The sequence below is a fragment of the Erinaceus europaeus genome, chromosome 2 (assembly GCF_950295315.1).
Source record: "Erinaceus europaeus chromosome 2, mEriEur2.1, whole genome shotgun sequence".
NCBI classification, from domain to species: Eukaryota; Metazoa; Chordata; class Mammalia; order Eulipotyphla; family Erinaceidae; genus Erinaceus; species Erinaceus europaeus.
Window position 1 is genome coordinate 11,075,183 of NC_080163.1, and position 13,572 is coordinate 11,088,754.

At 39.9% G+C, this 13,572-nt stretch overlaps 1 protein-coding gene across 2 annotated transcripts in view; it reads right to left on the bottom strand.

The window, feature by feature from the left end:
* Positions 1-13,572, bottom strand: part of LOC103120541 (bifunctional heparan sulfate N-deacetylase/N-sulfotransferase 4) — a 329,220-nt gene that overhangs the window by 33,087 nt on the left and 282,561 nt on the right. For both annotated transcript variants that reach the window (XM_060176966.1, XM_060176961.1), the window contains one exon: positions 1,446-1,542. In XM_060176966.1, coding sequence (XP_060032949.1) covers positions 1,446-1,542 — 97 coding nt within the window. The remainder of the gene's footprint in view (positions 1-1,445; positions 1,543-13,572) is intronic.

Here is a 13,572-nt window from a genome sequence, read left to right on the forward strand (position 1 = left end):
GGACCTATCCTATGATCCAGCAATTCCTCTCCTTGGGATATAGTCTTTTTTCTGGAATTAATTAATAAATAATTAAGTTTTAATTTTTATTAGTGATAATAATGATTGGGGGATATATTCTTTTTAAAAAATATATTTATTCATTCCCTTTTGTTGCCCTTGTTATTTTATTGTTGCAGTTATTGTTGTCATTGTTGTTGGATAGGACAGAGAGAAATGGAGAGAGGAGGGAAGACAGAGGGGGAGAGAAAGATAGACACCTGCAGACCTGCTTCACGGCTTGTGAAGTGACTCCCCTGCAGGTGGGGAGCTGGAGGCTTGAACCAGGATCCTTACACTGGTCCTTGTACTTTGCACCTTCTGCTCTTAACCCACTGTTATACTGCCTGACTCCTCAGAGATATATTCTAAGGAATCAAACATGCCCTTCCAAAAAGATGTGTAGACTTATGTTCATAACAGCATGGAAAGCAACCTAGGTATCCAACAATAGATGGGTTACTAAGCAAGTTGAATCTCTCTCTCTCTCTCTCATCTATATAAAGTTGAATATGTATACTATTCAGCTATTAAGGATGATGAATTCACCTTCTTTACCTCATCTAGGAAGTAATCATGTTAAGTGAGATAAGGCAGAAAGAGGATGAATATGGGGAGATCTCACTCATGGAAAGAAGCTGAGAAATAAGAACAGAAAGGGAAAACACAAAGCAGAACTTGGACTCGGTTGTTGAGGGTGGATTTGTTGTTGTCGTTGTTGGACTTGGCTGGAGTTGAAAGTGTTTTGTAGAAATTTGAGAAGTTTTACACATGTATCAAAACCCATATTTACAGTAAGCCATTAATTCTCCCCCCAAAATAAAATATACTTGCATGGTGTCTACATTTCACAAAGCAAAACATACTACAACAGTAGCATATGATAATAAGTTTTACTAAGAGAAGAAAATTGCAAACAGAGGCTGGGTGGTGGTGCACTTGGTTAAGTGCATATGTTACAGTACGCAAGGAACCAGGTTCAAACCCCTGGTCACCACCTGCAAGGGGAAAGCTTCACAAGTGGTGGTGTAGGGCTGCAGTTGTCTCTCTGTTTCCCCATTCCTCTTGATTTCTGGCTGTCTCTATCCAATAAATAAAGATTTAAACCTGAGTAAGGATCCCGGTTCGAGCCCTGGCTCCCCACCTGCAGGGGAGCCCCTTCACAGGTAGTGAAGCAGGTCTGCAGGTGTCTATCTTTCTTTCCCCCTCTCTGCCTTCCCCTCCTCTCTTCATTTCTCTCTGTCCTATCCAACAACGATGACATCAATAAAACAACAATAATAACTACGACAAAAGTAAAAACAAGGGCAACAAAAAGGAAATAAATTAATTAATTAAAAAAATAAAGTTTTAAAAATTAAAACAAAAAAAGGAAAATTTCAAACAACAAAATTGTTCATTCTTACCTGTTTTCTGTGGCCCTATTACAAGGAATTTGGGTAAGTGGTCACATGTTTTTTCTCTGGACCAAATGTCTTTGTGTCGTTTATCATCGCATGGATTCTGTACAAAGGAAGAATGGACAATCGTACTGTGTAAAGAGTATCTGGTTCTATTCTGTGAAAAACTTAAAGACAGATCACATTATTGTTGTTCTTACTATTATTATCATTATCATCTGTTTTTGTTGTTGTTGTTATTGCCAGAGATTCACCTCTCCAGATAAACCGACCCAGTGGTATCTACAGTATGAAACAATGCCATCTTAGGGTATAGTCAAGTCCCAGGGAGAATTTCAGTGTACACATACAAGGGCACTCCTTTGGAAGTTCATTGGAGAATTGATTTTTAGTATGTTACCGAATTCTGAAAGCAATAAGATTTCTGTCATGATTTTTTAATTAGTGATTTAATAATGATTAACAAGATTGCAAGATGACAGGGGTACAATTCCACATAGAGTTCCATGTCCCATACCCTCCATTGGAAGCTTCATTCTTTTTTTATTTATAAAAAGGAAGCATTGACAAAACCATAGGATAAGAGGGGTACAACTCCACACAATTCCCACCACCAGATCTCCCTATCCTATCCCTTCCCCTGATAGCTTTCCTATTCTTTATCCCTCTGGGAGTATGGACCCAAGGTCATTGTGGGATGCAGAAGGTGGAAGGTCTGGCTTCTGTAATTGCTTCCCTGCTGAACATGGGCATTGACAGGTCTGTCCATACTCCCTGCCTGTCTCTCTCTTTCCCTAGTAGGGTGGGGCTCTGGGGAAGCAGGACTCCAGGACATATTGGTGGGGTTCTTTGTCCAGGGAAGTCTGGTCGGCATCATGCTAGCATCTGGAACCTGGAGGCTGAGAAGCCTCCTTATTCTTTATTCTTCTCTGGGAATATGGATCAGAACTCTTTTTGGGGTGCAGAGTTCTGGCTTCTGTAATTGCTTCTCCACTGGACATGGATGTTGGCAGGTTGATTCATAACCTCAACCTGCTTTTGTCTTTCCCTAGTGCAGTAGAGCTCTGGAGAGGTGAGACTTCAGGACACATTGGTGAGATTGTCTGCCTAGGAGACTCAGCATCTGCAACTTGGTGACTGAAAGGTGGTAAGATATAAAGCTATTGGTGGTTGTCAGCATTTCATCTCTAATCTCCAAATGACTTGGGGGGGGAAGGTAGTGTATTTTTTTTTCACTGTGACTTCAATTTCTAGGAGACATTATGCACAGAGTAGGCTTACAGAGTTTACTGAAAGGCAGTAAGACATAATATAGGTCACATTACTTAGTAAACGGGAACCCAAAAGTAGGAACAGAGTAGATGAAATTAGGGGTCTTTGAGTGGGAAGAAGCTTGGAAGTCTATTTTAGGTATGTTTCAAGGGGCCCACGACTTTAGGATTTTTTTCCCCTGAGCCTTACAGTTAACATGCAGGTTGTCATGATCTTTCTTTTTCTTTCTTTCTTTCTTTCTTTCTTTCTTTCTTTCTTTCTTTCTTTTTTTTTTTAAAAGTGATTACATGATCACCTTGAGATGAATATCCATCAAGCTCTAAGTTCAAATGGACTGGTTCCAATGGCATAGCAGCTGATTAGAAGATGGGAGCTTAGTCCATTTGGTATTGATTTTCAGTGGTTTCAAAGACTAGACGTGAACTTTAGAAACAAGTGGCCCAGACCCTATGTCACCTTCTGATTCTACCATCACTGCAGCACCGTCTCATTCCTATACCTCTGGAGGGTTCCCTGTGATGTGTTACTGATGAGGGGGGAACTCAATCTTGGTTTGTGGGTAGGTCAATTTGCATTTTGGTAGAAAACTTTATTATTTATTTATTAGTGACTTAATAATGATCGGCAAGATTGTGGGAGAAGAGAGGTACAGGTCCATATGGTAGAAAAGTTTACAGGGACTGCTCCTGTATGACATTCATGTTAAGGATCTCTGCTGTCAATCAAGAAGACTGGAACTGAGGTGGATGAAGGGAGGAAGGAAGTTCATTACGCTGATGAAGAGAGAGGGAAAGTTTATTATGCGCGTGCCAAGAGTTTAGATTGCTCTGAGAACTCCAGCCTCGAATAGAGGGGGGGTGGGTACAAGCTTACATAGGGCATGCAAGCTTGAGAGCAAAAAGCTTCATTATAGATGCAGAGGCTGCAAGGTTAAGGGGGTGGGACTTGTACCCATTGCTCAGGGTCTGGTTGTCTTAGTTACTATTATGGTTATTATCTTTCCTGCATAGCTGTGTCTGGGAAAGTTTAGCCTCAGCAGAAGATACACCACTGGGGGTAGAATGGGGTGGATACCTTTTAGGAGGGCAGAAGCCAGCATTACAGAAGCTGATGTAGCCAGCCATTACTGTAAGCAAGCTGGCAAGAAATACAAAACAACATATGACCGTCTTTACTTAGCTTGAGTACCCCATACATTGGGGAAACTGATGATCCTTTCTAGCCGACTGAATCCACATGGATCCCAGTCACTTTCAAAGCCAGCAAGAAGAAGAAGAACTTAGCGACTGTCCGATGAAGAAAGTTCAGCCTGACCTTCCATGTCTCTACTTTGGTATCACTTGCTCACCCGGTGAAGGCCAGCCTGTGCCGCTGTACTAACCACCTGCACCATCGCAAACCTTGGCACATACTCAATCCTTCTTCACATTCTTTTTTTTAAAGATTTTTTTTTTTGATATTTATTTATTCCCTTTTGTTGCTCTTGTTGTTTTCTTAGTGTTGTAGTGATTGATGTCGTCATTGTTGAATAGGACAGAGAGAAATGGAGAGAGGAGGGGAAGACAGAGAAGGGGAGAGAAAGAGAGACACCTTCAAACCTGCTTCACCGCCTGTGAAACGACTCCCCTGCAGGTGGGGAGCTGGGGAGCCGGGGGTTCAAACCGGGATCATTACACCGGTCCTTGCACTTTGTGCCACGTGTGCTTGACCCGCTGTGCTGCCGCCCAACTCCCCTTCTTCATATTCTTAACCCTTTATTATATTTTCAGTTCTTCTGTCTTGTGTTGAGGCCTTCTTATAAATGCATCACAATCATATACAATCATATTATAAATACACACTTACACTTTAAGAGTATCCAGAGGCTCAAATTTGGAAATTCCCTGCTCTCATTCAGGGAACTTCCTATACATCAGTGGCTAAGAGAAAGTTTCTAACTGTCCAGGAGGTGGTGCAATGGAAAGCTTTGGACTTGCAAGCATGAGGTCCTGATTTTGATCCCTGACATTGTGTGCTCCAGAGTGAGGCTCTGGTTCTCTGTCTCTGTCTCATAAATAAATCTTTAAAAGAAGAAGTCTGCATATCTTGGTGAAATAGCTCACTTGGATAGTGTGCTGCTCTGCTCTGTGTGCAAGGCTCAGGTTCAAGCCTGGCTGTCACTAGGCTGAAGGAAGCTTCAGTGTTATAGTCTCTTTCACTTTCTCTGACTCTTTTAAAAAAAATATATATCTATTTATTTATTACTGGATAGAGACAGAGAGAAATTGAGAGGGAGCAGATAGAAAAAAGGAGAGATGCAGAGAGACACCTGCAACCCTGCTTCACTACGCAACTCTCCTAAGCTGCCTGCCCTATTTTGAACAGTTTTGTGAGTGAGAAATACATTTTAATCTAATTTATCCATGATAACTTTAAAAACAATAGATAATATTTTATTTTACTTAAATGTATTTTATTATCTTTATTTATTAGATAGAGATAGCTAGAAATTGAGAGGAAGGGAGAGCTAGAGAGGAAGGGGGAAGAGGGACTTGCAGCACTGCTTCACCATTTGCAAATCTTTCCCCCTGCAGATGGGCACTGGGGTCTTGAACTTGGGTCCTTATGTATTGTAACTTGTGTGCTCTACCAGGTGTGCCACCACTTGGCCCCTTTATTTTACTTTACTTTACTTTATTTATTTATAGTTATTTTATTTTAGAGAAGAAAAAGGTTCAGAATCCCATTCTGGATCCTGAAGGAGAGGGGGAAAGGGATACGTGTTTATCTTGTATTGATAATAAAATAGAACAGAGTAAAAAATCTGTCCTGTCTTCAGCTTGGATGGCTCCAGATTGCCTCAGACCCCCTGAGCAGAGGCAGCTGATTGTTGAGAAAATAAAGCAAAAAACAAACAAACAAACAAACAAACAAACAAAAAACCCTCTGATGGTCTTTCCCTGTTTGAGTAAGACTTTGCTTGGTGGAATATTTGTATCTGGAATTGGCTACTTACAAAGAAAAAAGGCCAAAGGTTTCAGAAAGGAATAGAATTAGAATGAATGACACCCCCTGGTGGGACAGGAATCTTGGTAAAGAAAGAAGCTCAGCAGGGGAGCCTGCTAGGAGCAGATCTCTGGCCCCCAGGGACTGGCTATGGGGAAGGAGGGGGGAGGGGGTGCGCTTCGGGAATAATAATTAAAAAAAATTTTTTTTCCCTTTCTTTTTACTCTATTTTCTAACCCAAATTGAGTTATAGTCACCTCCTTGGTGTCACCGCTAGGACCCCTTATTGACTGTCCTGCTAAAGGCAAAAAACCCTACCGTTTCCAGTAGATGTGGTCAGAGCTCAAGCCACTAGCAGCTTCTCATTCTGCCATCTTCCGGAATCTCCCCATTCTGGATCCTTTGGGATCAAAATCAGGACTTGATGCTTTAACTACTGTACCATCTCCCAGGTCACTATTTTATTTTGTTAAGATTAATTAATTTACTTGAGAGAGAGAGCAAAACAAGGAGACAGAGCAAAGCAGTGCTCAGCTCTCTCATCTGGTGGTTCCGGGCACTGAGCTTGAGAATTCTGGGGCTTCTAGCCATTGTATTTTTTTTTTTTTTTGAACTCCACCCATGAAGCAACATTGGCTGTATGCTAACTCACTGTATTTCACAGCAAATGTCTATGTCTTAACATTAGTTACTACAGTGACAGTATCAAGGAGCTCCCCTGTAACAAGAGGAAAAATTCACTGAAGCAACTGTCTGGTTAGTGCTGCAACTGGTTTGCAATTTGGCACAAAGTTCTGGCCCTAGTGCTAATCAACATCCATCAATTCAGGACTGTTCAAGGACCATACTGTAAGTAGCACCACCCTGAATTTACAACTGCCCAAATCAGTCTAATGCTTCTGTTATATTGTGTTCACGCTCACAGACATGGTCATTCCTGCACCTCAGTCTCTGAGTAGTTTTCTTGTCTGTGCTATGCTCTTCTGGTTGTTACATTGTTGTCTTAATTGTGCTGATTCTTCTAATTTAAGCTAATTTCTACCATAAGCCTCCCCTATTTATTTTATTTTATTTTTATAGTGTCAGAGAGAAATTGAGATGGGAGAGGAGCTAGAGAGGGAGGTAGAGAAGGAAACACCTACAGCACTGTTTCATGGCTTGTGAAGCTCTCATCCTACTCCCAACCCCACAAGTGGGGACTGGGGCTTGAACAGATCTTTGCACCTTTTCACCTGGTAACATGTGAACTCTACCAGGTGTATCAACAGCAGGTTCCCCCCTTAAGCCCTTTTATTTTTTAATTTTAGAAGTACACTGGCTACTAATTTTAGAAGAAACTGGTTATTGCAAGTATGATTTCAAAATAGAGACTACTGTATCTTAAGGTATTTTAATAAATTTAAATCTCTATTTCCTTATGTAGAAAAGAATGATTGGTGATTTCTACCTTACATGGTTATTGAGAGAAGTGAATGATTAAGTGATAGTCTCTCAAAGACTTTTCTTCTTTATATTTTATTGCCTTACACATATATTTCCCATTTGAATTTCTGCTTGTAAAACTTGTGAAATTAAAGTTCTCAGCAAAAGGCAAACTTAACAGACATCTTGAAAAGTTCTTTGACTGGCATACACAGAACGTGGGGAAACGTGACTTCTTTTGGTAACGACACTTGTTATTTCTAGTTACAATTTCCCAGGCATTTACACTGGGAAGTAAATTATCAAATGGAATTATCCAGAAACAAACATGTAACAATACATTTAATGTTTTATTAGTAACAATTCAATTTACATGGTCCCATTTTTCTTATGAGTATCTTATGGTTAGTGGCATTTTCATAACTAAATCTAGACAGATTGAATTTTCTAAAAAAGTTTTATTCTTTTTATTTTACAGTTTAGCATTTTTCAGATTCCTTTATGTTTGCTTCTACCTGTTTCCTAGCTTGTTTCTTCTTGTGTCTGCTAATCAAATTTTTATTAACAGAATGTTTACATTTCTTGGTTTATAGTCTGAAAAATATTTGTTTAACTTCTCCTACTCTGACTAATATTGTCTGAATATTTGAATAACGGCTAGCACAGTATCTAATTTTTATTGATCACTTTCTGTATTCTAGGCACATGCTTGACATAGATTATTTCTAATCCTCCAAGCCACCTGGAAAGACAGATATTATTATCCTTTCTTTATAGCTCAGGAAGCTGAGAAGCAATGTGTTTTATTTAGGTCTTGCTGAAGGTCACACAGCAAGTCAGTTTCAGATTTGAAATTCAAAGTTGGAATCCTCCTACCTATTAGACTGTGTGTGTCAGTGTGTGTGTGTGTGTGTGTGTGTGTGTGTGTAACATACACACACACACACACACACACACACATTTCTGACAGTGATTATGAAGGTTAAGAGATTGTCACAGGAAAAGGCAAAGCATTTTTTTTTTTTTTTTTTTTTTAGCATTTGGTTTTGTTTTCATTGCTATTTTAATTTTAGGAGTCAGAAACAAAAGGCAAAAATAGTCACTTTCAGCTTTCAGTGGAATTGTTTCCTACATATTTGAAACTGCTATACACACTAATGTACCATTTTGAGTGTCTATCACTATACAGATATTGACAGTTTGAAAAATAGTTGAAAATAGCTACTGACTCAATCTAGCCATCTAGTGTAAATGCATATCACTCAGTTTTCACACAGGTATTTATTTATTTATTTATTATTGCCACCAGGGTTATTGCTGGGGTTCAGTGCCTTCATGATGAGTCCACTGCATCTGGAGGCCATCCCCCCACGCCCCACCTTTAAAAAAAATGTATTTGACGAGGCAGAGAGAAACAGATGAGATCGGGAGAGAGAAGAAGTGAGAAACACCTGTAGCACTATTTCACTATTTCACTGCTCCTGATGCACCCCCCCCACACACACACAGATGGGGACCAGGGGCTTTGTCCATAGTAATGTGTGTGCTCAACCAGCTGTGCCAACACCCAGCCCTGGAAAATTCAGTTATAGGTAGAGAAAAATAAAGTGCCTAGATTTCCTGAAGAGTCTGATAGGACTTAAAAAAAAAAAAAGGACACTTAGTATTGATGGAATCAGAAATCATGTTGTTTTGGAAAATGAGGACATCTAGTTCACCTTTCAAATTCAGGAAAATTAATGGTCACAATCAAGTAAAAATCACATTGCTTGACTTAACCTGGAGTCCTTGTTTTTATATTTATAAATACTATATAACTTTTTCTCCTCGTTAAACCTAGTTATTTCAACTCACATTGCATTTTATCTGCTAAAAATATGCTTTCTTCACCTTCTTCTTTGAAAAGGACAGTCTGAAATCATCAGTTAGGGATTAATTGCCCATCCTAGGTCATATGGCCAGATAATGTTAACACATCTAGACCTTAGTAGCTGAAACTTGGATATGCCTTTTTCTTTCTTTCTTTCTTTCTTTCTTTCTTTCTTTCTTTCTTTCTTTCTTTCTTTCTTTCATTCTTTCTTTCTTTCTTTCTTTTTTTCTTTCTTTCTTTCTTTCTTTCTCTCCCTCTCTTTCTTTCTTTCTTTCTTTCTTTCTTTCTTTCTTTCTTTCTTTCTTTCTTTCTTTCTTTCTTTCTTCTTTCTTCCACCTCCAGGGTTATTGTTGAGGCTTGGTGCACCAAGAATCCACTTCTCTTGGAGGCCATTTTTTCCCCATTTGTGTTGCCCTTGTTGTTATATTTATTGTTATTGTTGTTGGATAGGACAGAGAGAAATCAAGAGAGGAGGGGGAAGACAGAAAGAAGAGAAAGATAGATAGACACTTGCAGACCTGCTTTACAGCCTGCATTTGGGGGTTGGTGGGGCTTGAACCAGGATCCTTACAATGGTCCATGCACTTTGCACCATGTATGCTTAACCCGCTGTGCTACCGCCCAGCCCCTGGGTCTTTTCTTTTCTTTTCTTTTTTTCTTGTCTTTTAAAAAATATTTATTTCCTTTTGTTGTCCTTGTTTTATTGTTGTAGTTATTGTTGTTATTATTAATGTTGTCATTGTTGGAAAGGACAGAAAGAAATAGAGAGAGGAGGGGAAAACAGAGAGGGGGAGAGAAAGACACCTGAAGACCTGCTTCACCACTTGTGAAGCGACTTCCTGCAATTGGGGAGCCGGGGGCTTGAACCGGGATCCTTATGCTGGTCCTTGCGCTTTGCTTTGCGCCATGCACGCTTAAGTCACTGCGCTACCCCCAGAATCCTTCCTTTTTTTCTTTATAATTTTTTTCTTTATGGGGGGATTAATAGTTTATAGTCAACAGTAAAATACGGTAGTTTGTACCTGTGTAAATTTTCTTTGTTTTCCACATAACAATCTACCCCCACCCCAGTGATATTTCATTCATTACAAACATTATTGGTTGCCAGTCTCCTTCCTGTTTGATTTCTCTATACTGGCTTTAGTCCTTGACAGAGAGTGAATTTAAAAGTATTCTTGATTGGGGCTGGGTGGTAGCACAGCGGGTTAAGCACACATGGTGCAAAGTGCAAAGATCTGAGTAAGGATCCTGGTTTGAGCGTCCCCACCTGCAGGGGGCTTGCTTCACAAGCGATGAAGCAGATCTGCAGGTGTCTTTCTCTCCCTTCTCTGTCTACCCCTTCTCTCTCGATTTCTCTCTGTCATATCCAACAACGACGAGAACAGCAATGACAACAAGGGCAACAAAACGGAAAAAGATAGCCTCCAGGAGCCCCAGCAATAACCCTGGAAGCAAAAAAAAAAAAAAGAAAAGAAAAGAGAAAAAACAAGGAGTCGGGTGGTAGCGCAGTGGGTTAAGTGCAAGAGGCCAAGAACAGAAAGGGAAACTAAAAGCAGGATCTGATTAAATTGAGAGCAGGGCACCAAAGTAAAAACCCTGTGGTGAAGGGGAGGGTGGCCAATGGGCTTCCAGGTGTGTAGGGGTGGGGGTGGGGGAATGAGGGGGGTGGGGGTAGGGGTTGGAAGGGGTGGGGGGTAGAGGTGGGGGTTGGGGGTTGGAAGGGGTGGGGGGATGGGGGGTGTGATTGGGATGGGACACAGTCTTTTGGTGGTGGGAATGGTGTTTATGTACACTCCTATTAAAGTGTAGACATATAAACCACTATTTAATTAATATGAGATAGAGCATATGTTCACACATGCCCATAAACTAGGGAAAAATATATACCTGAAAGCTGAAGTACACAAGAGCCTGCAAGGAATACCCCCCAACACTTCATATGCACTATTCCAGTCTTTAGGTCCATAATGGTTCAACTATTTGTTTGGCTTTGTATGTTAACTCTCTTTTCAGCCACCAGGTTCTGGATGCCAGCACAATGCTGACCAGACTTCCCTGGACAGATGACCTTACCAATGTGTACTGGAGCTCCACTTCCCAAGAGATCCATCCTACTAGGGAAACAGAGAGTCAGACTGGGAGTGTGTATCGACCAGTCAACGCCCATGTTCAGCGGGGAAGCAATTACAGAAGCCAGACCTTTCACCTTCTGAACCCTGCACATTCTGAAGCCAGAATGACCCTGGGTCCATACTTCCAGAGGGATAGAGAATGGGAAAGTTATCAGGGGAGGGGATGGGATATGGAGATTGGGTGGTAAGAATTGTGTGGAACTGTACCCCTCATATTCTATGGTTTTGTTAATGTCTCCTTTCTTAAATAAGTAAAAAAAAAAAAAAAAAAAAAAGAAAAAGTTGCCCTAGTGCAGTGAAATCTCACAAGCCTAAGGTCTCTATGTGACAAAAGAATAAATCAAATCACATAGTTTTCTTCTTAAAAAAAAAAAAGGAGTTGGGTGGTAGTGTAGCGGGTTAAGCGCAAGAGGTGCAAAGCGCAAGGACCAGAGTAAGGATCCCGATTTGAACACCTGGCTCCCCACCTGCAGGTGTGTCGCTTCACAGGTGGTGAAGCAGGTCTGCAGGTGTCTATCTTTCTCTCCCCCTCTCTGTCCTCCCCTCCTCTCTCCATTTCTCTCTTGTACTATCCAACAACAATGACATCAATAACAACAAGAATAACTACAACAATAAAACAACAAGGGCAACCAAAGGGAATAAATAAATAAATAAGTAAATATTAAAAAAATATTCTTGATTATGAATTCTTCTTTTTCCCTCTCTGGAGACTGTTACATTTTGAAAATCCTCATACTTCTTCAATTTTGTCTGGTACCTGTCTTAAATAAAATCCATTAGCAAATCTGCATCATACAGGCTGACAACTTTCAATCTCTTTAGTCTCTCGAAGTTATTTATACTTCATACAGTTCATGCACTAGTGAGGAGTTCTGATAGGCCAGCGATGTTTATTCTCAAGATTTCAATCAGCGGATCCTTGTGCAGAGACTGACGCACACAATTTTGAGGAAGACTCAACTCTACTTGGTCACTATTATAAAACCCAGAAATCCCACCAGCTCTTCAGGAAGGCCTTTCCATTTTAAGTACTAGGATAAAAAAAAATTATCCTAGTACTCATATAACTCTTACTAATTTGATTCTTAGTCAAACTTCTGTACCAAAGTGTTCTGAGTTACCGGGGGGAGTGATGGCAACTTGTGGGAATATAAAACAGTAGAAAGTGGACTGTAGATCTGGGTAAGAAAACCGCCCCCCCCAAGAGGTAATTTCCCACACAGAGTACATCTGAAAATTTCTGATCATCCTGAGTAACTACATTCTGCATCACGTTGTAGTCATGTTTACTGAATTTATGGATGCTCTTGGTACTTTTCTATGAATTATTCTCATGGTAAAATCAACCCCAGGGGAAAGTAAGATATTTACCTTGTTTCTCTCCCTATCTTCTCCTCTCCTCTCAATTTCTCTCTGTCCTATCCAATAAAATGGAAAAAAAGTGGCCTCCAGGAGCAGTGGATTCATAGTGCTGGCACTGAGCCCCAGCAATAACCCTGGAGGCAAAAAAAAAAAAAGACTTTTAGCAGATGATTACACACTTTATATTAGGTTACTTTTTAAGGCAACTGGATAGTCAATTCAATAAAATAAATTATATTTTTAAGTTCTGGTAATAGGCTGGTCAGTATTGTGCACTTAGTTGAAGTTATCAGAAGTCTGTGTACAGCACTCATAAAGTGTTTATCTCTTATTTTTTATTCAATTTGATTAGGTGTTCAATTAAGACTTGCTTTATAAAGAGTTTTGCTCAGACAGAAAGAAAGCATTTTAACTTCATTCTATTCTATTCTATCCTATTTTAGGGCACTATCTGCAAGTAGTTTTTCTATGACTAAAATTCGATAGGTTATCTGTGTGGGGAATTTGACATAAGACAAGAACATACATGCTAATGATTGACAGGAAGAGGAATATTCAGGATTTATGCCACCATTCAGAATATATCACAGCCTTGTATAGTCAAACTAGTGAAGTACATCACTGTAATTGAAAGAATTAAAATCACAAAGATCACTTACATATTTGGAAAGCATTCCTGAAAGGTTTACATGCTATTCTGAGTTAGGAAGAGAAATATACCATAGTACGATATAAATTCAAATTGTGATTGAGAAAAAATGTACAGTGAAATAGTGCCTGTATCTGTACTCTACCATCTTTGAAGTGATAAAAAAAGTACCATGCTAGCTATTTTTACTGGAAAAGCTAAAAGATTAATAAATGGGGATATGAAAACAATGAGATAATCAATGTCATCTTTCTTTTTTTTTTTTTTTTTGCCTCCAGGGTTGTTACTGGGGCTCGGTGCTGACACTACAAATCTACTGTTCCTGAAGGCTATTTTTTCCCCCATTTTATTGGACAGGACAGAGAGAAATTGAGAAGGTGGGGGAGATAGAGGGAGAGAGAAAGACAGACACCTGCAGACCTGCTTTACCACTTTTTA